Consider the following 24,256-nt stretch of genomic DNA (forward strand, 5'->3'; position numbering starts at 1 on the left):
CCAACCTTCAGTTTCTCATTAAGCCCTGTGGATTCTAAGTGCAAATCTTATTCCAGATCTAACCATATCACTATTTTCACTGTTACAACCATAGTCTAAGACATCATAATTTCTCGCCTGCTAGGGATGTCTGAGTCAGCTCCCTGATCTCTCCCTCATCACTGCTACAATCTACTCTCCACACAAAAAAGTCTTTTCAAAAATCTAAATAATAAACCACTCTCTAGTCAAAATAATCCACTGACTTCTCCTACCCATGACTTACACGGCTCCTATCTACTGGCCCTAAGCACACCATTGTCCCTCTCACTCATACTTCCTTTTTGTTTTTCTCACTCGTCAAGCTTGTTACTTCCTTTGGTCTCAGTGTTTAAGAAACTCTTTCTGTAGATATTTATTTGGCTCGTTATCATCACCGGGGGTTTCCTTCAAATATTTCCTTCTCATACATTAAATGCTTTTAATCTTATCAATAACTCCAGTAACTCATGTAGATTTATAGCTGAACAGGATGAGAAAAGGTAGAAATGAAATACATAGGTTAAAAGAAATAGTGCATTAAAGTGTCTAAGATCTTGAACAGATTAGGTGGGAATTTAATAAAAATTTAGGTTTATCAAGCCTAAAATCTTGTTCCATGCCACACGCCAACAAGCATGAGAAGAATATACAAAAAGGAACAAAACTTTACTTGATACATCCTATTATTTCTGATAGGCTGTACAAATCTCAGTATAAATTTTCTTTACATTATGAGGGAGCTGATCTAATTCTAAAATTCCTATCTAATTTCAATAGAATTCCACAATGTTACGAGCTCCACAGGCATTGATATGAGAATTTGATGTCTTTGTTACATAGTGATTGTGGTAGTTTGACTTGTACACCCCAGAAAAACTAACATGTTCTTAATGGAGGAATCTGAGAGTGTATATAGCATTCTCTTCAAAAGTTTCCATGAATCCTTTTCTCTTTTTTCATTAAAGTAATTGATAAGCTCAACAATTTTTAGAAAATGAAAATGTTAGTAATATCACATTAACTCTTACACCTAGCAATTGCTTGGAAAGAGCATTGCAATTTAGTAACACTTAATAATGACCCAAAAAACAGCATTTAACACCTTTCAAAACCTTCAATATCTAGTAACAGCTAGAGTTTAACCTTAAATTTTAATTCATATGGACTAAGTTTTCAATGAGTCATTACAAACTGCTTTTTACTGTAAGCACAGGACAGAAATTTAATTTTCCAATTACCTGAGCTTTATTATGGAAGCACTCAATTATATTGCCAAAGTCATATACTCTGAAGTGTTTTTCAGAAGGTTACAAGTAATTTGACATTAGCTAAAAATGTTCATCTTGGAATAAAATTTTACATTCAATGTCTCTTCCAGAAACTTTTTAGTCCTGTAGATTGGCAAAACATGAGAACTGTTACAGTTGTATGTCATGAATTCATTCTTATACAATCTTTTAAAATTAAGATGACCACTATTAAATAACCAAAAATGATAAGTATTTTTAAAGTTCGTAGTACTACTTTCTGGCATGTGGGAGAATTTTAGTATTTAATAGATATTTTGATAGTTTATTCTCTTTTATTTTCATATAAAGAAAACTAAATTTAAATTTAAAATGCTAACGTTTTTCACGAAATAATGAGCTGAACGTTCATTACCCATGTCTCAGTAGATGAAATTATTCAATATAATTAAGGATATATCTGAATGCTCATTTTATATTTCATTAATATTTTTATATTCACGAATGAGGAAAATTTTATGTTATAGATACTATCTATAAAAATGTAATGCATATCCTAGCATACAAATCATATACATTTTTTTGTATGCTGTATGATGGGGTCACATTTTATTATTTTTCCGTGTGGGTATCCTGTTATTGCAGCACCAACAAATCATATAACTTTAAAACAGTTTAAACAGGTTCAAAACTTACTAATAACCAGACAGACTACAAAGTTTATGGCATAACTGTTTTCACCTTTAGAAAATGGTTTAAGGATTGAACTTTGCTTTTTATATTAAATATATATATGTATTTATATATAACCCAATAAGGTTTAATAATTAAATGTTAACAATCTGTAATATAGAACGGTTATATACATTAGCTTTTCTTAAACTTTTCTCTGCTGAGTACTTGGGATAATTGAAAAAGCAAGTAATCTCTAGTGTAAATATAAGCAGACTACACTTACAATGTTAGCTGAGAGCTGCTTTTGCTCCACTCTGTTCAGCGCTATCTCCTGTGGTACAGATTAGACCTTCCTTTCACCTTGATTAGGAAACCAAGTCGGAATTCAAACCTTACCCTGTCTCAAAAGCTATAATTGCCTCACTAATATGTTTTGATCATCTTTGCACTATAATCTCCTTTGCTTTATTTCAAAAAGAGCATATGTGTCACTAGAAAAAAGACACCATGAAAAAATCTTAAATGATGCATTAATAAAATTTCATTAGTTCTATTAAAAGCTCTCTTACTTCCATGAGTTCATCCAGAATTTTAATTAATAAATTTTGAAGGAGTTATATTACATTCCTGCACCCACAGTTCATACATCAAAGCTCTTAGCAGTTAAATGATATTTGATGAACTCTCTATCTAGACCCAGATAAAATGGGACCATCAGGGTGGCTTCACACAACCTGAGGGTTCCTACTCTCAAAAGCTAAAATGCTGGTCCCAGTAGAAAAAGGTAAACAATGCCTTATATCTTGCCATCAAATAAGAAAATATAATGCAATGTATTTTGTTCAAATAATCTAATATATTGATAAACATATCTGTTCCAGAGAAGAGGATGAATAATTATTTTGTTCAGGAATGAAGATAAAGGATCAAAATAGAAATGGTTTTAGAAATAGAGCAACGGACCATAAAAACCTAGCTTCTCATCCCAACTCTGCTATCATTTGGCTAGGTTCATTGGACTATTCATTATTAGTAACTCTGTCTCAGTTTCCTTATTTGTAAAATAAGGACCATGAACTACATCATCATTTTTCAGGCTTTTCTGATCATAAGTGTTTTAGTTTGCAAGGTGCCAGAATGCAATATACCAGAACTGGAATGGCTTTTAATAGAGGAATTTAATAAGTTACAAAGTTACAGTTCTAAGCCTGTAAAAATGTCCAAAGTAAGGCATCCAGGAAAAGATACCTTAACTCAAGTAAGTTCAATGGCTCAGGAACACCTCTGTCAGCTGGGAAATCACATGGCTGGCATATGCTGGTCCCTTATTCCTGAGCATGTTGCTTTCAGTCTCCTTTCCTGTTGGGGTTCCTCACGTGGCTTCTCTGGGGCTGACTTTCATCTCTTGGCTTCCTTGTCTCTCTCCAGGTTCTGGCTTGCTTAACATCTCATGATGCTGTCTGCTGGGCTCCAAGCATGTCCAAACATCCATGCCTCTGTTCTCTGATGCAACTGTTCTCCAAGCATCTACATCTGCTCTCTTTGTCAGCTCTGCAGTTTCTGTTGTTTCTGTCCTTTCTCCAAAATGTTTCCTCTTTTAAAGGATTCCCATAAACTAATCAAGACCCACCTGAAATGGGTGGAGTCACATCTCCATCTAATCATAGGTCATACCCACAGTTGGGTGCATCACATCTCTGTGGAGATAATCTAATCAAACGTTTCCAACCTATGGTTTTGAATCAGGATTGAAAGGAAAAGCTGCTCCCACAAGATTGGATCAGGATTAAAACATGGCTTTTTGGGGGGTACATAATATTTTCAAACCAGTGCAATGAGACTCACTTAAAGCGCTGGTTAAAAATACAAACCTGAAAAGCCTAGAGAATCAGAATCTCTGTTTAAGAAGCTTGATATGGGGGTGTATGGGTAGTGATGATGGATGCTTGTATTTTAATGAGCACGTCAGTTGACAATTGCATGTATGAAACATGAAATTCTTCCTATATTTTATATTTTCAGTCATTCAGAATTTAACATTTGTTTGATGAGGCAACTTCATTTTTATCTTATGGGGTCACTGAATAACTCAATGCATGGTTCTGCATTTTTGCATCTTCATGGTGGGTTAAAGTGAACTATTTTATTATTTCTAATTCAATTTGATATAAGAGAGGCACAGAGGGAATAGGATTAATAAAATCCATGTTGAATTCCTTTTCATTTCCTATAAAGAAAATATGAAGATGCATTTAGATAATGAATATCCGATTGCCAGTATGTTTTTCTTTTTAACTCAACTGAGTAATTTCTTCATACTTACTGTGCTATGAATTAAGATGTTACTGAGTGCTGTACCTGCAATCTGGGCAACATCAACTCCACAGTATTACTGAGCAGAGCCTAGGATGTGGAGAAATCATTGTAGATGTTGACATTAAAAGAGTCAATTAAGGTGGTTAGGTAGCTTCTAAAAGGAGATGGTTTTTTGCTAAATTGTTTACCAATTTTTTTCATTTAACAGAAACAACTAAAATCACAGAAGGAGTTGAAATTGAAATGAGAAATCTGCCTGAGATTTAATTTCTAATAGCAAAATCAAAGAATAGCCTATTTAAGGAAATGCCTTCTCTATAAATTCTGGCAAATTCTCCATAGTACCACATACAGGATATAAACAAGAGATTTTAGTACTCAAATTGCCCTCCAAAAGACTTAAAATTTCTAATCAATCATTTTATCTCCAAGACAAATTTTAAAATATTAAGGAAATAAATTGCTGAAAATGGAAACTATAACTCCTGCCAATTAAGACCAAAATTATTTGAGTAGCACTTTATAAAGTAATACTTTAGAAAGAAAGAAAGAAAGGAGGACACATAATAAAGGTTGAAAAATTATCATTAAAGCTCAAATGTGTATTAACAAGAAGTATGAAAAAAGATCTTGACTTCATAGCACAGAATGTTTAATGATAATAGAAGTCAGAGAGAAAGCATGTTACTAATTTCTACTTTAATTCCAACTACTTCTGAAAAAGACAATTGTATTTCACTTTAAAAGTATGGACTAACAACATTTAAGAGTGAATGATACCAAATAAATCAAGAAGATAATAAAAAGACACATATGTATTTTACATTCATTAAAATTTCCTAATGTGGAATGATTACATCACAGTGTACTTAAGGAATGCACAAGTGTTCTTGTAAAACCATTTTCAGTGATCTTTGAAACATGGCTAACAAAGGGACACAGGAAAGAGACAGTATTAGATGTAGATACTGATACTATTTTCAATGAGAGAAAGGACTGCTATAGAAATTATAGTTAAATTAATTCAATATTGGTCCTTGGAAATTTTTCAAATAAATTATTGAATGGATGGTTTGTGACTATAGAGAAAAGAAAATGGTCATAAGCAGGAACCAGCCTGAAAACCCTGGAAACATTGTTGTTGATCTAATAGCTACTCTGAGGGTTATTTCAAGAGGAGAATGTTGAAGAATCAGTTTCATTCTTCTTATTACAGGGATTTTGGCATAATCTGTCATATTCCTGGAGAGAGGAAAGATAAACATGGGTTGGATACAGAGCATTACATAACAACTAATATATACATACATATCGTTGTTTTACTAAAGGTTGATAATATTGTGTCAAAAAACAATATTCTTGCTCTCTATAAAATTATTTTCTAATGGAAAGAAGATTAGTGGTATGTTACTAGACACCATATTGAATCTGACCTATTTAATACTGGCTACTGATCTGGATAAGAACATCAGATATGCAGATGCCATTGATAATGGAATGGTACCTAATGTTTTTGAATCATAGAAGCCACTAAGAAGATGTCAATAAACATAGAATGTGCACCAGATATTACTCAGTCTTTAACATTCCTTCCATCTAGAGGGTTGATTTCATCATTAACTGGAGACTCCTCCCCTTCCCGCTCCCCTCCAGCACCTTGAATCTGGATAAACTTAGCAACTGCTTTCACTCATAGAATAATATAGAATGTGATGTTATTCCAGTTTCCAAACACAGACCCTAGGACGCCGGCAGCTCTCTTTTCCTGTATTTTGGAACACTGATTCATGAATGATCGCCCCAATTACTGTGAGGAAGACCAAGCAGTCCTATGGAGAAGCCCATGTGAAGAAGCGCTGACACCTGCTAGCAGTGCTTGCTGAATGGCCAGCACAAAATGCCAGTCATATGAGTAAGCCATCTTGAAAGTGGATTTTCTGGATGCAGTTGAAGTATCCTAGCTGACACTGCAAGTGGTAAAGATAAGCTATCTCATCTGCAGAGCCCTCCCCAAATTATATATTCATGATAAAAACAAATGATACATAATTATTGTTATTTTATGCCACCACATTTTGTGTAGTCAATTGTACAAATATATAAATGAATGAATGGCTCAATTGATCAAACTGTTTTAGCTGACTATAATTTCAGAATGAACCAACAATATGCAGATTCAATAATATCCAGATCCCTTAACCCGTTCCAGTAACTATTCCCGTATCTAATCAATGACAAATTCTATTGGTTTTATCTCCAAATATCTCTCACCTACTTCTCTTCTCCATTTCCCCTGATACCACCCTAGTCAACTGCCATGCAGGAGTCTCATAACTTGTTTTGTCACAGCTACTCTTACCTCCCTTAACCTTGTACTGAAGCCAGAGTGAACTTTTACAAATGTAAATTGAAGTAAGTTATGTCATTGTGTACTTCCCTTCAATCCATATTACTATAGGGATAAAAAACCACTTATCTCAATAATTTGACCACTGGCCACTATCTCCTGTGTTCTTCATGTTTCCCCGCAATTAAATCTTTTCCTAGAATATGTTCTGCCACTCCTGACTTGAAATCTTTGCACATTTTGTTTCCTCTGCATGGAACAATTAGTATTCTCTTACTGTCTGTGATGGCTAAATTCTGGTGTCAACTTGGCCAAGCGAAGATGCCCAGTTGTCTGGTCAGGCAAGCACTGGCCTGACTGTTGCTGAAAGAATATTTTGTGGCTGGTTGGTAAATTGGAAGGCTGATGTATTAAATCATCAGTCAGTTGGTTACATCTGTGGCTGATTACATCTGAGATCAACTAGGGCATGTCTCCTACCGACCAGATAATCCAATCAGTTGAAGGCTTTTAGAGGAGAGAGACCATTCACTGCTTTCTCAGCCAGTAAGACCCTCCTGTGGAGTTCATCCAGACCCTTCTTTGGAGCTTCACAGCCTGCCCTGTGGATTTTGGACTCTTCCATTCCCATAGTTGCATGAGACGCCTTTATAAATCTCATATTTAAAGACCTCTCCTGATGGTTCTGTTTCTCTAGAAAACCCTAACAGCTTGGTACCAGGAGTGGTTATTGAAATACAGAATCTTAAAAATGGCTTTTTACAGTTGGTTTTCTACTCTGACTCGATTCAAGAGGCACAAATGACTCTTTCCAATAATCAAGATGGCACTGACAGTCCATGGGGTGAGTTGGCAAAAGAGATACACAAAATATCCCCCATTAGATTCTGCTAATTGTATATTTATACAAGGCAAGGATCTGGGTGAGAATGTTTTTTATACCTTACAGAGTTTTGTGGAATTGAGACATAATGATGTTGGCTGGTGGTTGTTAGATATGCTGGATATGGTGATGAGGGAAAGGGATGAGCTGAAGGCTCCAAATTTGCACCTTAAGCACTGTATGAACAATGTAAAAGTTTCTATGTGTGCCCTAAAAGAAAATCATATTTCCTTACGGTCACAGATTTGAGATCTCTGAAAACTAGATGCAAAGCATCATTGTGCGAGTAGCAGATTTACAATGTAAACTAAAATCTCAACCTTACATGGTATCTGCTGTTAAATTCAGGGTTTTGATTGGAAAAGAATGGGATCCTGAAATGTGGGATGGTGATATATGGCTTGATAATGATGGCAATGAGGAGACAGGATCCCTGGAATCTGCTGAGCCTTTGCTAGATAGACTTCTAATGACTGCCCTGAGGAAAGAGCTTCCCGACCTCCAGTCTGCCCTGAGGAAACAGCTTTCTGGCTTCCAGTCTCACCATAGGGTCTGTCATCCAACCTTCATCTAATGATATTAACCCTTCACTACCTGCTAAACCTATAACCACCTCCCCTGGGGAAACAGTCTTCACCCCTCTGTCTGGAGCAACTAATCCTGTTTTACTAGATGAAACTGCAATGGGATGCCCTAAGGTAATTGGCTTGAAAGACACTCCAATTTCTTTTCATGACCCACCCCCGCCACTCCTGTCTTCTTCAAGACCTATAACTAGACTAAAATCTCAACAGGCCTTGAAAGAAGAGGTACAAAATGTTTCCCATGAAGAGGTATATTATACTCCAAGAGAAATGCATGAGTTTTCAAATCTATATAGGCAGAAATCAGGGGACTATGTGTGGGAATGTATATTAAATGTGTGGGATAATGGTGGAAGGAATATAAAGTTTGATCAAGCTGAATTTATTAAGATGGGCCCATTAAACAGAGATTCTGCTCAAGGGGTTAGAAAGGGCATTAACGGTTTGTTTGGATGGTTGACTGAAACTTGGATCAAAAGATGGTCTAACATTACCTGAGATCGAAGTGTCAGAACTGCCCTGGTAGAATGTATATGAGGGGATTCAGAGGCTTAGAGAGATGGGAATGTTAGAGTGAATTTATCATGGATGATCTGCTCACACACCCCAAGAATGTCTAGAGGACACACTTTTCACCAGAACCTTGAGAAATAAATTTGTGAGACTAGTTCCATCATCCCTGAAGAGCTTTGTAGTTGCCCTTCTCTGTAGGTCAGAACTACTGTCATTGATCTGGAATCCTTAAACACAAAGAGGATGATCAGATCCTGAGTTGGCAAAAGCCATGTGGTGACAGTTAATCACCACAGACGAGGTGGGCATGGCCACCATAATGGACAGCAGACTCAAAGCAGCAATCAAAATAATCTGACTTGCAGAGACTTGTGGTATTGGCTAGTAGATCATGGGGTGCCTAGAAGTAAAATGTATGGGCAGTCTACTAAATTCTTGTTTGAGCTGTATAAGCAGAAGAATTCTAGGTCATGTGAACAGAAGTCTAAGTTGCATTACAGAAACAGAGAGGCCCCTTAATCAATTCCCAGACTTGAGACAGTTTGCAGACCCAGAGCCCCTTGAATGAAGGGAGGGCTGGGTATTCTTGAGGAAGGATCCTTCTACACTGTCCAATATTTACATTGTTAACATTCCTCCCAACCCCCCAAGGAAACCTACAGCCTTTTGCCAGGGTGATTGTGCACTGGGGAAAAGGAAATGATCAGATATTTCAGGGATTATTGGACACTGACTCAGAAATGACTAATTCCAGGTGATCCAAAACATTACTCTCATCACCAAAGTAGGGGCTTGTGGAGGTCAGGTGATCTATGGAGTTTTAGCTCACATCCATCTCAGAGTGGGTCCCTTGGGTCCCCAGACCATTCTGTGGTCATTTCTCAAGTTCCAGAATGCATAATTGGAATTGACATACTCAGCAACTTTGCAGAATCCCCACATTTGTTTTCTGACTCATGGAGTGAGGGCTATTGTGGTAGGAAAGGCCAAGGAGAAGCCACTAGAACTGCCTCTACCTAACAAAATACTGAATCAGAATCAATAGTGTATTCCTGGAGGGACTGTGGAGAATTAAAGCCGCTCTTAAGGACCTGAAGGATGCAGAGGTGGTGATTCCCACCATATTCCCATTCAACTCTCCTATTTGGCCTGTGCAGAAAACAGATGGGGCTTGGAAGATGTTGGTGGATTAGCATAAACTTAACCAGGCAGTGACTCCAAGTGCAGCTTGCTCTCCCAGATGTGGTATAATTGCTTGAGCAAATCAACACATCACCTGGTTCCTGGTATGTAGCTATTGATCTAGCAAATGTTTCTTCTCAATAGTTATCAGTAAGGACCACTTGCATTCAGCTAGCAAGGCCAGCAGTGAATCTTCACTGTCCTGCCTCAGGGGTAAGTCAACTCTCCAGCTTTATGTCACAATCTTGTCCACGGAAATCTTGATTGTTTCTCTGTCCCACAAGACAACATTATATTGATGATATCATACTGTTCGGACCTAGTGAGCAAGAAGTAACAATTATTCTAAAGTTATTGGTAAGGCATTTGCATGTCAGGAGATGGGAGATAAATCCAACAAAAATACAGAGGTTCTTCCACTCAGTGAAATTTCTAGGTGTCCAGTGGTGTGGGGCATGTCAAGATATCCATTCTAAGATGAATGGTAAGCTGTTACATCTGGCCCCACCTACGATAAAAAAAAAAGAAAGGCACAACACCTAGTCATGGGGTGACTTCAGCAGAGGAAGGTTTTAATAAACAAGTGGATGAGATGACCCATCCAGTGGATACAAGTCATCCTCTTTCCTCAGTCACTCCTGCCATTGCCCAATGGGCTCATAAACAAAGTGGGGATGGTGATAGGGATGGAGGTTATGCATTGGCTCAGCAACATGCAATTCCACTTACCAAGGCAGATCTGGCAATGGCCACTGCTGAGTGCCCAATCTATCAGCAGTACAGACCCACGCAGAGGTCCCTGATATGGCACCATTCCCCGAGGTGATCAGCCTGCTACCTGGGGGCAGGTTGATTACATTGGACCACTTCCATCATGGAAGGGGCAGCGATTTGTTCTAACTGGAATAGAAACATACTCTTGAAATGGGTTTGCATTCCTTGCATGCAATGCTTCCGCAAAAACTACATTATGTGGACTTATGGAATGCCTTATCAACCACCATGGTATCCCACACAGCATTGCTTCTGGTCAAGGAACTCACTTCACAACAAATGAAGTATGGGAATGGGCATATGCTCATGGAATTCTCTGGTCTCACCGTGTTCCCCATCATCCAGAGGCAACTGAGTTGATAGAACGGCGGAATGGCCTTTTGAAGACCCAGTTTTGGCACCAACTGGGTGGCAATATCTTGCAGGGCTGGGGCAATGTTCTCCAGGAGGCTGTGTATACTCTAAATCAACATTCATTCTATGGTGCTGTTTTTCTCTTAGCCACGACTCAGGGGTCCAGGAATCAAGGGGTGGAAATGGGGATGGCACAACTCACTATCACCCCTGATGATCCAGTAGGAAAATTTTTGCTTCCTGTCCCTGAAACCTTACGCTTTGATGATCTACAGGTCTTAGTTCCAAAATGAGGAGTGCTCCTACCAGGAGACACAATGATTCCAATGAACTGGAAGTTAAAACTGCCATCTGGCCACTTTAGGCTTCTCACGCCACTGAATAAACAGGCATGGAAGGGGATTACTGTTCTGTCTGAGGTGATTGATCCTGACCATCAAGGGGAAACACGACTGCAACTACAGAATGGAGGTAAAGAAGAGTTTTCTTGGATTACAGGAGATCCCCTAGGGTAGCACTAATACCAAACCCTGTGATTAAAGTCAATGGAAAACTGCAACAACCTAATCCAGATAGGACTACTAATGGCTGAGAAATTTCAGAAATAAAGGTCTGGATCACCCCACCTGGAAAAGAACCACGGCCAGGTGAAGTGCTTGCTGAGGGTAAAGGAAACATGGAATGGGACTTAGAAGAAGGTACTGATAAATATGAACTATGACCACGTGACCAGTTACAGAAACAAGGACTGTGATTGTATGAATATTTCCTCTGTGCTTTGTTATGAGTTTGTTTGCATTTGTACATAAGCAAATATCTTGTTTTCCTCTTATATGACATAAGTTGTACTGTTCATGTTATAGTGTTTGTCATTAGGATATTAAGCTTAAGAGTGAATGTTACCTAAGGACTGCACCCTATTCTGGAGAGATACAGGGTGTTTCTGGTTGTACGGAGGCATTTGAATATTGTTAGGTTGAACATATGTCTGTTAATATGTTCTATTGGAAATTAAGTGTGTTTCAATGTGAGATGTATAGCTGCCAAGTTGACAAGGGGAGGTCTCTGATGGTTAGCTTCTGGTGTCAACTTGCCCAAGTGATTATGTCAAGTTGTCTGGTCAAGCAAGCAGTGGTCTGATCATTGCTGTGAGGATATTTCGTGGCTGGTTGATAAACCAGAAGGCTGATGTGTAAAATCATTTCAGTTGATTGCATCTGTGTCTGATTAAATCTGTGATCAACTAAGGCATGTCTCCCACAATGAGATAATCCAGTCAATTAAGGGCTTTTAAGGAAGAATAGAGACTCTTTCACTGCTTCTTTAGCCAGCTAGCCCCTCCTGTGAAGTTCATCCAGATCTTTCATTGGAGTTGCCAACTTCACAACCTGCCCCATAGATTTTCAACTCCTCCATTCCTACTGTTGCATGGGATAACTTTATAAATCTCATATTTACTGATCTCTCTTGTTGATTCTATTTCTCTGGAGAACTCTAACACGTTGTTCTTCAAATTTCTGGTCAAATGTTGCTTCTTCAGGTAAATTTTCTCTGCCCTTCCACAATGGTCAGCAGTCCCTTCCCCTCACCACATGCACACACACTCCAACACATGGACATGCTCCATACTTCTTATAACATTGTATCTTTCCTCTGAGACATGAGATACACTTTCAATTTATAACCAAGAGGCTGCTCTTGTTTATTAGCTATCTCTACTGATAGAAGGTAATGATTGAAATGTCAAGAGCTGCATCTGTCTTATCATCTCTGTTTTCCAAACATTTTACAAAATATCTTATATAAAACACATTCTCAGCAATCATATATTAAATAAAGGAATTTCATTGAGTTAAAAGCCTTATTCTCTCTACATGGATCATCATGGTTAATGCAGCATTTGGCTTAGTAGATTCTCAGTATATGGTTCTTTTTTAAAAACATTTTTATTATTAAATATAACATACATACAAAGAAAAGGAAAAAAGGCAATGATTTTCAAGGTACACTTTAGTAGATACAGAACAGATTTCAGGGGATTCTTAGTATATGTTTCTTAATCTGAATTGCACAAATAAATTATTGTATCCACAATGGTAGGTTAAAACCTGGAGTATTTTGTTTAATCACAGGAACAAATAACCTTGACCAACAAAGATAAATCCAGTTGAATCTAGTCATGATGATCTGAGTCTAGAGACCATATCACATGATAAACAACTATAGTGTTTGGTCCAGAGTAGAGAAAAGTTTAGATGGTGCGCTGGTTTGAAAGTATTATGTACCTCAGAAAAGCCATGTTTTAATCCTGATCCAGTTTTGTGGGAGCAGCTGTTTCTTTAAATTCTGATTCAGTATTTGATGTGGAAACTTTTGAGTAGATCATCTCCAAGGAGAAATGGCACGTCCATTTGTGGGTATGGCCCTTTGATTAGATGGAGATGTGACTCCATCCATTTAAAGTGGGTCTTGATTAGTTTACTGGAGTCCTTTAAAAGAAGAAACATTTTGGGGAGAGTCAGAGCCTACAGAAATGATAGTGCCAACAGAGAGAGAGAGAGCTGACAGAGATGCTTGGAGCCCAGTAGACATCACCATGAGATGTTAAGCAAGCCAGAACCTGAAGAGAGCCAAGGGAAGGCAAGAGGTGAAAGCCAGTCCTGGAGAAGAAAAGTGAGGAACCCCCACAGGAACACAGTCTAAAAGCAATGGAGCCCAGGAGCAAGGGACCAGCAGATGCCAGCTACATGTTACCCAGCTGACAGAGGTGTTCCTGACCATCAACCTTCCTTGAGTTAAGGTATATTTTCCTGGATGCCTTAGTTTGGACAGTTTTATAGACTTAGAACTGTAAACTTGTAACTTATTAAATTCCCCTTATTTACCTATTAATTCCCATTATATACTGCTGCCTAACATACTGCAAGACACACCATGTTACACAGGAATATATAATGATGCAATTTACTAGCTAATGAAGAAAACAGATAAATAATCAATAATTAAAGATTAGTAAGTACTCAAAAAAAGGCAACTTAAAAGCATATACAAGGAGAGAGCAACATAGATTGAGTGATGAAAAAGAAATTAACTGAGGAGGGGACTTTCAAGCTGAGATTTATAGGTGGGAAAGGCACAGAACTTTGAAGGTTCTCCTAGCAGTGGAAGAAAGGAAGATCATTCCAAGGAAAGGGATTATCTAGAAAGGCTGAAAGGAAGGAACGAACTTGGTGTTTTTGAGACACTGGAAGAAGGCTAATGTAACTTGGGCATCATAAGTGAGCAGGGTTTGGGGACAGGATTAAGTTAGAAAGGAAAGCAAGTATACTGATTTGGCAAGTGCTTGTTATGGATCCCCATAAAGATCCAAGTCTAAGTAATATATTTTCACTGCTCTGCATCAGGTATATATCAACTCCTCTTGACCTGGTTGCAAGAGATGCCATGTCCTTATAAGAGATCAGGTTTCAGTCAATGGAGGGTCTAGAAAGAACATTCTATGAAGTAGTTTGTTGGTATAGGAGAGCAAGGAGATCCAGGGGGTGAATTGGAAGAAGTTGACAGGAAAATGAATGGGGATTGATGGATCAGGAGAGGTGAGGAACAGAGCTGGAGTTTTTAGTTCACTAATGCTGCCAGAATGCAATACACTAGAAACGGACCAGCTCTTATGAGGGGATTTATTTAGTTACAAATTTACATTTCTTCAGAAGAAAGGCAGATGGCTTTCCTCTGACTTTCTCTTTCACAAGGAAAGGCACATGGTGACATCTGCTGGCCTTGCCTCAAGGCTTCTGGGTTCAAACGGCTTTTCCAGGGGGTGATTTCTTTCTGCATTACCAAGTGTCTGGTTCTGAGCCAGTCTGAACTCTGAGCTGAGGTGTACTGGGCAGCTGCTCAGCTCGGCTGGGGTGTACTGAACTCCCTTCTGAACTCTCTCTTTTAAGCTTCCAGTTAATTAAATTTAAACATCACTCATTGTGGAAGGTACTCCCCTTAGCCAACTGCAGATGTAATCAGCCATAGTTGAATTTCACATGCTGATGATTTAAGTCCACAGCAACAAAACAGCTGGGCACCATCACCTGGCCAACTTGACACCTGAACCTAATTACTACAGTTGGAGGGTTATGAGAGATTAGAGTTCAGAGGCGTGGTTGTGGGTAACCAAACAGACCTCAATTTCTGGCACTAAGTAAGGTCAACAAATATTGACAGCCTTGATGACTCTAGTTCTTGTCACTGACGTGGACCTCAAACGAAAAAACATTCAGCACGGACTGAAAACAAAAGAGAAGAACTATCTAGAAGTGAGCATATGACAGAAGGAAGGAGTCAAACCGGTAAAACAGAAGGTTTATGATAGAGTGGGGAGATTTTCAACATTTGAGTGATATAATTGTGATTCTTCCTAGGCTAGGATTTTGTTGCATTTTTCTCACTTCTTCCCATTTTGTAAGATACTTTCTCTTATTTAGAGCCACAAAAGACCACAGAAATTATCCAGTCAAGCTTTCTTTGTGAGGAAACTGAAGTTCAGTGTCAGAATTTCTTGCCCATAAGCAGGCAGACAATTAGTGTCCAATTTAGGGGTAGAACTGGAGACTCTAGATGTCTCCATTTATACATCTGGATCATTTGAAATCTCAGGGACTAATGATAATGGCGTTATCATTCAATCTGGTAGAATTGTACAGAAAAGTAGACAAACAAAATAACTGATAGAGGAATTTGGGGATGAACTGCTATTTAACTGCAAACACTTATTTTGAGCCTTTAGAGTCCATTTTCCAAGATGTATCTACAAGACACAAATGAGACATTATGACATTTGTGTCTACTCATGGCATTTCCCAAGTACCACAACATAAGCTTAAGAATTTTTACCAAATTAGGTTTTTTATTTAAAAAATTAATTTTTAATCAAATTAAGTTTTTTTACATGTTTCATTGTAAAAGAAAAATCTGATAGAAATGAAGATCTAATGCTTGTGGGCTCTTGGGACTAAGTGAAACTCTGGCTATTTAAGGCATGGGATAGAGTTGCAACATTAACTCAAAATAATGACTCTGTCTTATCTTCTTTTACTCTGCTCTATCTTGTTCTTTCTAGCAACTCTGCCAGGTACTTAGCATTCTGGGATATCCAAGTAGAAAATGGCCAATTTGCACAAAAAGACTGAAGGGAATACAGCTTGGTTCCTGAGAATCTTTATTGTTAAACAGCAATAATAATACTGATACTGATACTGTTAATACCAGTACTAAAAAGTTTTAATTCATAGCAAATATGCTAATGCTAATTTCCAGCATAAAGTAAGTACCCATAACATTTAATCTTGTAATACTTTGATCATTTTATTAGCACAGAATATATTAAAGAATTTCTTGATTATAGTAAATAATAAGATTTAATTAAGGTCCCTATCTCTGAAGATATTATAGTAATTCCCTTTAATTATGGAATTAGTGGTTTCCAAAAGACTTTTTTGTATATACTAGAGACACTAAGTACTGAAAAATTGAAGCATGTTTGAACAAGGAATAATCTACAAATCTATTCATATGTCTCTTAATGACTTGCTAAAGAAAAGTTCTAAAAGTTAGGAAGTGTTTTAATATATATGTAAAGAGAGAAAGCATCTTCTAAAATTGAATAAACATGTTCTAAAAGCATATTCTTAACATATTATTTCCAAGTCTAGGAAATATGCAAGTGATACTGAATTTTAAGCAATGATTTTGGAGGATGGGCTTTTCTCACATGTAGAAAGACTAAACTTATCAAGGAAAAAAAGCAAGAGTAGGAAAAGGGAAAAATTACACTTAGAAAATGACTTAAAATTTCATTTCTCTCAAGTAATCTTAACATTTATAAATAATATGAGAGATACATTTCAAAAAAATTACCCTTATGTACCTGGGCCAATTTAAAATGTGATACCAGTCTATATTTTGATATAGTAATGATTTGATAATAGTCCTTTTGAAATTTGGAAAGGAAACAAATGGAAATCAGTTTATACACTTAATTTGGCAGTTTTGGGTGAGAATTCTTTGCTTTCTCAAAGAGAAACATAAAGTAATGTAGTGAAACCATCCTCATATTATTGTATTTTAAGGGCTTTTTAAAATTTATATTATTACCATGGTAGATGGTTGTCAAATCTCCCAACAAATATATATGTACCAACTACAATATATATGTACATGTATTGTATATAGATGTGTATATGCGTGTATTACATTTAATAAAAAATGTATATACTATGCAACTAATTATAAAATATGTATATATATATACATGCATATGTATACTGACAGACCCAGACACACAAACACAGATGCACACAGACACACGCTACACACACACACATAATCTTGTAAACTGAAGAGTGATCATTACAATTTGAAATTCTGATCAAAAAAATATTAAAGCATAAAAACGGACCAATCTGAATGGAGAGGAAAAGGCACAGCATTTTTAGGGTGTGTAAACGGCTGCTTTCTTTTTGTAGTTGGGTCAATAATGTCAGTATGGAACGTAATACACACATGAAATAAGGTGGTTCCTTCTTGGTTTGCCTTTGGATTGTTCTGTTGTCAGGGTCCAGAGACCAAAATCTCCACATACGGTTCTTTTTGTGATTCTTGGTTATGACCCCCTGAGGAAGTAAGATCAGCCTGGGGTTACTGGAGACAGTGTCCTAGTTGGCATATTTATCATCCACAAATCATCTGCTATAAATATACCTCAGCAGGATCATCATCAGGCCAGCTCAGTAGCCTGCAATTTATGAAGGTTATGGGAAGCAGTGTGAAGGGTGAAGCACTTTATTAAGGGTGGCTTTCTTCTCTGAACCAATCCGGCATTCTACTTGAATATAAATGATCCTGGGAGTGATGCTCCTTCCATTTGGGATCGGTCCCTTTAGGCTGCTATTCTTATATCACTGTGCCACGACTTCAAGAATTTCTAAGAAACATCCAGATCGCAGCATTCAAAGATAATGTGAGAAATCACTAGATGGAAAATAGAAGCATTTCTAAACCACACAGTGTTTCTTTCCTTTCCTTTTTATTCACAAATCATGCAAAGCATTCATTTTCCTCATTTTTTACTGTCTGTAATTTATCTCTTTATTTCTGCTCCGGTAAAATAATAGCCAAAATGTCTGCAAATGTCAGAACTAGAATCCCTACAAAACTTGAAATAAACAAAATGTTTTTTTTTTACTGCTGAATGTCGTTTGTTTTAAATATATACTTAAGAAACGTGTTTTGTATTGGACTCTAGACATAAACCTTAGTACCCTTTCACATTCCTTTAAATGAATAAAAATATTATAATGAATCAAAATTACACAAAACTAAAAAGCCACTCAGGCTGCTCAGCCAGTGATTTGTTCTTGGGAACATGGTTAAAGCCTGCTGGATGGAGAATGATTAACTGTTTCCCTTACAGGGAACATTCCGAACATTCTTCCTAGAAGAGAAAGCCTTGCAGGGGGTTATCCCATTAATATGTATTAAGAAGTAAAGGACCAATTTTAATATTTCAAACAACTCCGGGGAATAAAAGATAACTGGCACCTTCCTGTTTTCAGTATGATCCTCTTTTAAAATGGGATTATTCTTGGCGATCCAATCGCCCCAGGAGAGAGGAACAACAAGAAAGGAAGGGGGAAAAAATGCAGAAAGAGTACAGAGAGAAAATGATGGAAAATTGTTTTATTCAACTCCTCCTGCCACTCAAGCAACTCACCCTCAGGGAGACTTGGACACTTCACACGAATTACCCTCTACGGTCTCCTCCCACCACATCACTGCACTATTTTAGCATTTGTTTTGCAAACCACCAACTGCGTTTACAAGTAGAAGCACAATCAGGAGGCAAATGACCTTTGCAGGATGTATCTGAAGCTAGTTCATCAAATACTTCAACTGTCCAGGAGGCAAAAAATTAAAGGAGGTGTGCGGAAATTTATATTTTCTCCTAATAAATCGAGGATCTGGTAGCTTCTTCTCCTTCTTTTCTTCGGTCTTTCTCACCCCTGTTCCAAAACCTGTTACCAGGGAAACTTGAAAAAGAATCAGATACGTTACAAAACAACCACCACAACAAAAAGTTCCGACCCCACAACCACGATCCCATTGCCATGCAGAAAGCAATGCAAGAAGCCCAACCTCGGTCGCCTCACCGCGGTCTGAACAGGCTTTGATCTAGCTAGAATAAATAAGATGTTAATTGCAGCCCCGCTGAGAAAAAAACAAAAAAACTACTATTGTTCCAGGCAGAGACACGCAGCAGTTCGGGGAGCTAAGAGTGCCCCCCGCTCCGCTACGGCGGGATCAATCCATCAGAATCCTGATGCTGAAATGACAGCTCTCCGGCTACGACAGGTCTGTGCTGAAAGGCAGAAAGAAAAAGGCAGTAAAGTCCTGCATTTACTTCCCGCCCTTCAAAGTCGCCTGCCGGTCCTCTTCTCACACCCCTCCGCCCCACCCCCGCCTCGCCGCCCAGTAGTTTCTCTTACAGTTGGTTGCCGCCAGCCCCAGCGGTGGGAACTGAGGATGCAAAAGCCTCCCAGACGCAGAAAATACCGCTTTCGGGACGTGCTTGGTTTTGAGTAGCCGTGACGTGCAGGGACACCGCGGCTCTGGCTGAAGCTCCACGGAGCCCCACTCCGTCCGCCTCTCTCCGGCCCTCCCGCCCGACCTCCCTCTTCTCCCACCCCGCCGCTTCCCGGGCTTTTTCCCACACACACCCGCCCGCGCCCTCGGGAGGCAGGAACTGCGGGAAGGCGCAGCGGCGGCGCCTTTTACGCCGCGCGCGTCGAGCCTCCTACCCGCTGCCAGGCGCACCCGGGCTGGCACGGGGCGCGCGGCGCACAGGGACGCGCGCGCCCACGAGCACGCGGGGGAGGGGGAGAGCCGGCGGGCGGGCGCGCGGGCGCGCGGCCCCGGGAGAACGAGCGCCGCGCGCCGACGCGCACTCCGAGACAGAGCTTTACTATCTCGTTCTCTCGCGCGCCTCCCTCCTCGCTGGGCATTCAAACAGCTTTCCGACACCACCAGCCAAGGATTTTTTTCCCCCGCTCTCCTTAGTCGCCGTCCGTCCATCAGTACCTGCTGGGGGGAGGAGGAGGAGGAGGAGGGAGGAAAGCGGGAAGAGGAAAAAAGCATAAGCTTCAGCCTCGGATCCGACCACGAATACTCCAGTAAAAAACCCATCGCCCCAACAAATCTGCCTTAGCAGCCCGCTGCCGCCGCCGGTCACTTCTCGTCTCAGCGCTTTCTTTGCTTCTTGGCTAATCGGTTTGTTGGTGAGGGATAATTTGGTAAAAACAGATCCTCGCTTTTAAGCCACTTCCATTCTCCCCCCCACCCCTCCTCAGAGTCTCTCTTCAGGGGCTCCAGCGTCCTACGGTTTGGGGGTTGGATTCAGTCGGATACGGCGCTAGGCTCCGGGATCCTGGGGGCTTTTTTCTCCCCCCGCCCCCTCTGATTTTTTCCCCCCGTGAATTGCTTCACGTATGTGTGCATTTAAAAAATAAATCCTCATTTTCGAAGCTTAGCCGGGGAAAATGGGCAACGGTGATTGGGACCGAAGGGGAGTCTCTCCGTCAGTGTTGCTGGGACGCGTGCCTGTGCTGGTGTCTTAGAGCAAGAGCCTCCCTGAGCTTTCGGAGTGGAAGGTAAGGAAGGGGGTCCAGGGTCACCTTCTCTCTTCCGGGGGTCGCCACAGGGTTGCTTTCGGCTGGGCGATTGGGGAGGGCGGGCAGGGAAAGGACAGGCTGTTGCTGGCGGGTGAAGGGGCTGGGAGCAGATCCGACTGTCTGCATTGACTTAAACGCCGCAGTTGAAAAGTTAGAGAAGTCTGGTTTTCCAGAGATGTGCTGGGGCTGAAGAAATAGACAGGGAGACCAAGAAAATCTGGCGATTGTGTGTGATTGGGGTAATTTTATGGGGGGAAATTTCAGGTTAATAGGAAATTAAGATAAGGGGAGGCATTGGGTCTTCTTTGGGGGAAAAACATTCAGTGGAGTGATGGCGCCGTCTAGGTTCGACTAAACTCAAGTGTCACCCAGAAAATCGGTTTTGAGAATAGCTAAACTAAATGCCCGTTTGCTTCTCAGCAGGAGATAAATAAATAAATGAACAAACAAATAATTAAATCACTACAACATCCTGGAGACCTCGGTAGCCAGCCCTTAGACTCCCCCCGCCCCCATTCTTTCTTTCTTAAAAGAGGAAAATACAGTTGTTTGAACTGGTCCTGCAGTCTTGGGGGGAGGGGGTCGATGATTCACTTTTTATATTCTAGAACAAAACAATGCTCTCTACACTAAGGCTGATTAAAAATGAAAAGCTTTTTATTGAGGCGGCTCTCTTGAGCAGGCGTGAAAGTGTAGTCAGCGCTATTTCCTCACTCTTTCTAATCCTTGAGGAGCACAGCATTGCAGGCAAGCATTGTCAAATAAATGGAAGCAAAAGTACCGGATTTCATTAGGAAAGAAATACGACCTCTTTTTGAGTTACCGATTATAAAACGAAGCCCCATTTCATGGATGGAATTCCTAATTTAGACACTTATTGTCACATTGGCTTTCAACGCCTACACTCTATCCTGAAGAACACTGCGCAGACCTGCATTGCCTGCAAAGTGCTACAGTAAAAAAAAGGAAATTATTTCCAGAATTTCCTACAACTTTCCCTATTCTTTAACCTTTAAATGCTCATTGGCTTTATTTGCTCAAGAAGAAAATACATCATTCATTGAGCTGTTATGCTTGAGAACAGAGAACGGTTTGATAGTCCCAGCAGTTCTAATGTTATTTTAAATTGCTGCCATATAGAGATTTGGAGTTGGGGCTGTTTTTGTCTTTAACAAGGTATAGAATCCAAATTATAATCTGAAAATTCAGCTCTATCTTTGGGGACTTTGGTCACCGGATTTGGTGTGAATGTGTTGGCGTGTATTATGCAATGAGAAGGAAGAGGGTTTTATCCTTTGGTTTAGAGAGGACCCAGGCAAAGACATGAAAACTCTTAACTCTCTATGTCTGTATGTCTGTCTCTGTTTACAGAACAGTGGAAGACTGCAGCCTAAAGACTTTTAAAATTAACTTGGCATCACTTTTCTCAGCTCAAAAGCTAAACAAAAAAGCATCACTTTTTCTCATTTATTCTAAGAAATAACTTCTTAAAGGTTAAAGCTGAAAAAATTCAAGTTATTTTTGGATAACAACTTACAGAGGTAAATATAACCAAGAATTACTTTATTTTGCAAAGATAGGGTCAAAAATAAAAATAAAAGGAGTTTGTAGCTGTTGTTGGAAAGGGAGCAATTCAGTTATTGAAATCTGCTGGGAAAAAAAGTGCTCATGTCTTTTATCTACTATGCATAAATCTTAAATCACAGTAGATAACTCTTGATAAATTCGTCCCTAATTAGAAAAAAAATTAGAAGACTGAAATCAGATCAGTTACTGCAGTCCTGAAATTTTTCACTGACATCGCCTATAGATACATATACTAATACAGTGATCCACTTTATCTATCCCAAGAGAGCATGTCCAATTGAAATGACTGCCTTAAATCCTAGTTCTAAGTGGTGGTGTTGAAAAAGTTTTGCCTATGTATTTGCCCATCTAGCCACATTCCTAGATGATGGTTTTAAAATTCTGTTAATGCACAGGGATGCTCGTGTTTTTGCAGAGGAATTTCCCATCAGTATACATGGTGGCCCCGCAAAGACAAGTAAGGGGCATTTGGGAGATGATGTTTCATCAGCCACAAATTATGATTTGTACTTTTTAATTCGTAGCTATAATTTATCATAATTACTTTTCACATTTGAGAGAAAAGAAATAATGTGATAACAGCTGTTCCCAGATTATCAGATTAGATTTTGTGTGATGATGTTTACTGCAGGCAGAGGCATAAGGGAAAGAAAAGCCTGTTATAGGTTGATTAGAAATATTTTAACTGTGAACATTTAGGTTATGGTATATAAAACTTCCTGTTTATAGCTTCGTAATGTACTAGAAGGAAATTCTGCTAGATAAATTAGGGCATTCCTATTAATCTATTAAATGTTATTTTTCAATCGAATGTGGAGAATTTGACCATTTTGAATAACCACGTGAGGGCGCTGTTCACACAGCAACAGATAACTTCTTGGCGTTATAAAATAAAATTTTCCTGCCCTTCTTTAAAAGAGGTTTTTTACTGAAATCTTAAAAACAGCTGGCCATATTATTGGAAGGAGTTTCCTTTTCAGTGCGCATAGATTCCTACTTGCATTTTACTTTCATTGTCATTTTTACAGGCCAAATGACATAGGATGAAGGCTGTTCGTAACCTGCTGATTTATATATTTTCCACCTATCTCCTGATTATGTTTGGATTTAATGCTGCCCAAGATTTCTGGTGTTCAACATTGGTGAAGGGAGTCATTTATGGATCGTATTCTGTAAGTGAAATGTTTCCCAAAAACTTCACAAACTGCACTTGGACGCTGGAAAATCCAGATCCAACCAAATATAGCATTTATCTGAAATTTTCCAAAAAGGACCTTAGCTGCTCTAACTTTTCCCTCCTGGCTTATCAGTTTGATCATTTTTCTCATGAAAAAATAAAGGATCTTTTAAGAAAGAATCACTCTATAATGCAACTCTGCGGCTCCAAGAATGCTTTTGTTTTTCTGCAATATGATAAAAATTTTATTCAAATACGTCGAGTGTTTCCAACTGATTTCCCAGGATTACAGAAAAAAGGGGAAGAAGATCAGAAATCTTTTTTTGAGTTTTTGGTATTGAACAAGGTGAGCCCAAGTCAGTTTGGTTGCCATGTATTATGCACTTGGTTGGAAAGCTGCTTAAAATCGGAAAATGGGAGAACAGAATCATGTGGGATCATGTATACAAAATGTACCTGCCCTCAGCATTTGGGAGAGTGGGGGATCGACGACCAGTCCTTGGTTTTGTTAAATAACGTGGTGTTACCCTTGAATGAGCAGACAGAGGGCTGCCTGACTCAGGAGCTGCAAACCACCCAGGTCTGCAATCTTACCAGGGAGGCCAAGCGACCACCCAAAGAAGGTAAGTGACCAAAGGAGAGAGGGAGATGGGTGCGGGGGGATGCGGGTCTTGCAGTTTAGGGTATGGAGTTAAAATGTGCTCTCTCAACACACTGGCAATCGTTGCTCCTTTAGTCTGTCATTTTTGGTTTACTTTGAGTTGTGATTTTCAGTGATCGAGAAAGGCCCCTTAAGCTGATTTGAAATTTTTGAGAATTTAGAGATGGGACAGTGAGAACTAGTTTTACACAGACACATGTTCTGGAAGTGCTGGTG

The 24,256-nt window shown here is 39.2% G+C and overlaps 1 protein-coding gene and 1 pseudogene across 5 annotated transcripts in view; both read left to right on the top strand.

The window, feature by feature from the left end:
- LOC143683312 (cullin-associated NEDD8-dissociated protein 1 pseudogene) overlaps positions 1–19,118 on the top strand; it is a 42,869-nt pseudogene extending 23,751 nt beyond the window's left edge.
- A 770-nt stretch (positions 19,119–19,888) lies between these two features.
- The window catches only part of ADGRB3 (adhesion G protein-coupled receptor B3), a 723,849-nt gene continuing 719,481 nt past the window's right edge, over positions 19,889–24,256 (top strand). The window contains exons 1-4 of one of the 5 annotated variants that reach the window (XM_077162181.1): positions 19,889–20,222; positions 20,470–20,594; positions 21,987–22,156; positions 23,231–24,002. In XM_077162181.1, the coding sequence (XP_077018296.1) occupies positions 23,246–24,002 (757 nt within the window). In that variant the 5' untranslated portion in view covers positions 19,889–20,222; positions 20,470–20,594; positions 21,987–22,156; positions 23,231–23,245. Of the gene's footprint in view, positions 20,595–21,986; positions 22,157–23,230; positions 24,003–24,256 lie in introns of all 5 variants that reach the window. The other 4 variants (XM_077162182.1, XM_077162183.1, XM_077162185.1 and 1 more) reach the window with 4 other exon arrangements.

This window comes from Tamandua tetradactyla, chromosome 5 (assembly GCF_023851605.1).
Source record: "Tamandua tetradactyla isolate mTamTet1 chromosome 5, mTamTet1.pri, whole genome shotgun sequence".
Lineage (NCBI taxonomy): Eukaryota > Metazoa > Chordata > Mammalia > Pilosa > Myrmecophagidae > Tamandua > Tamandua tetradactyla.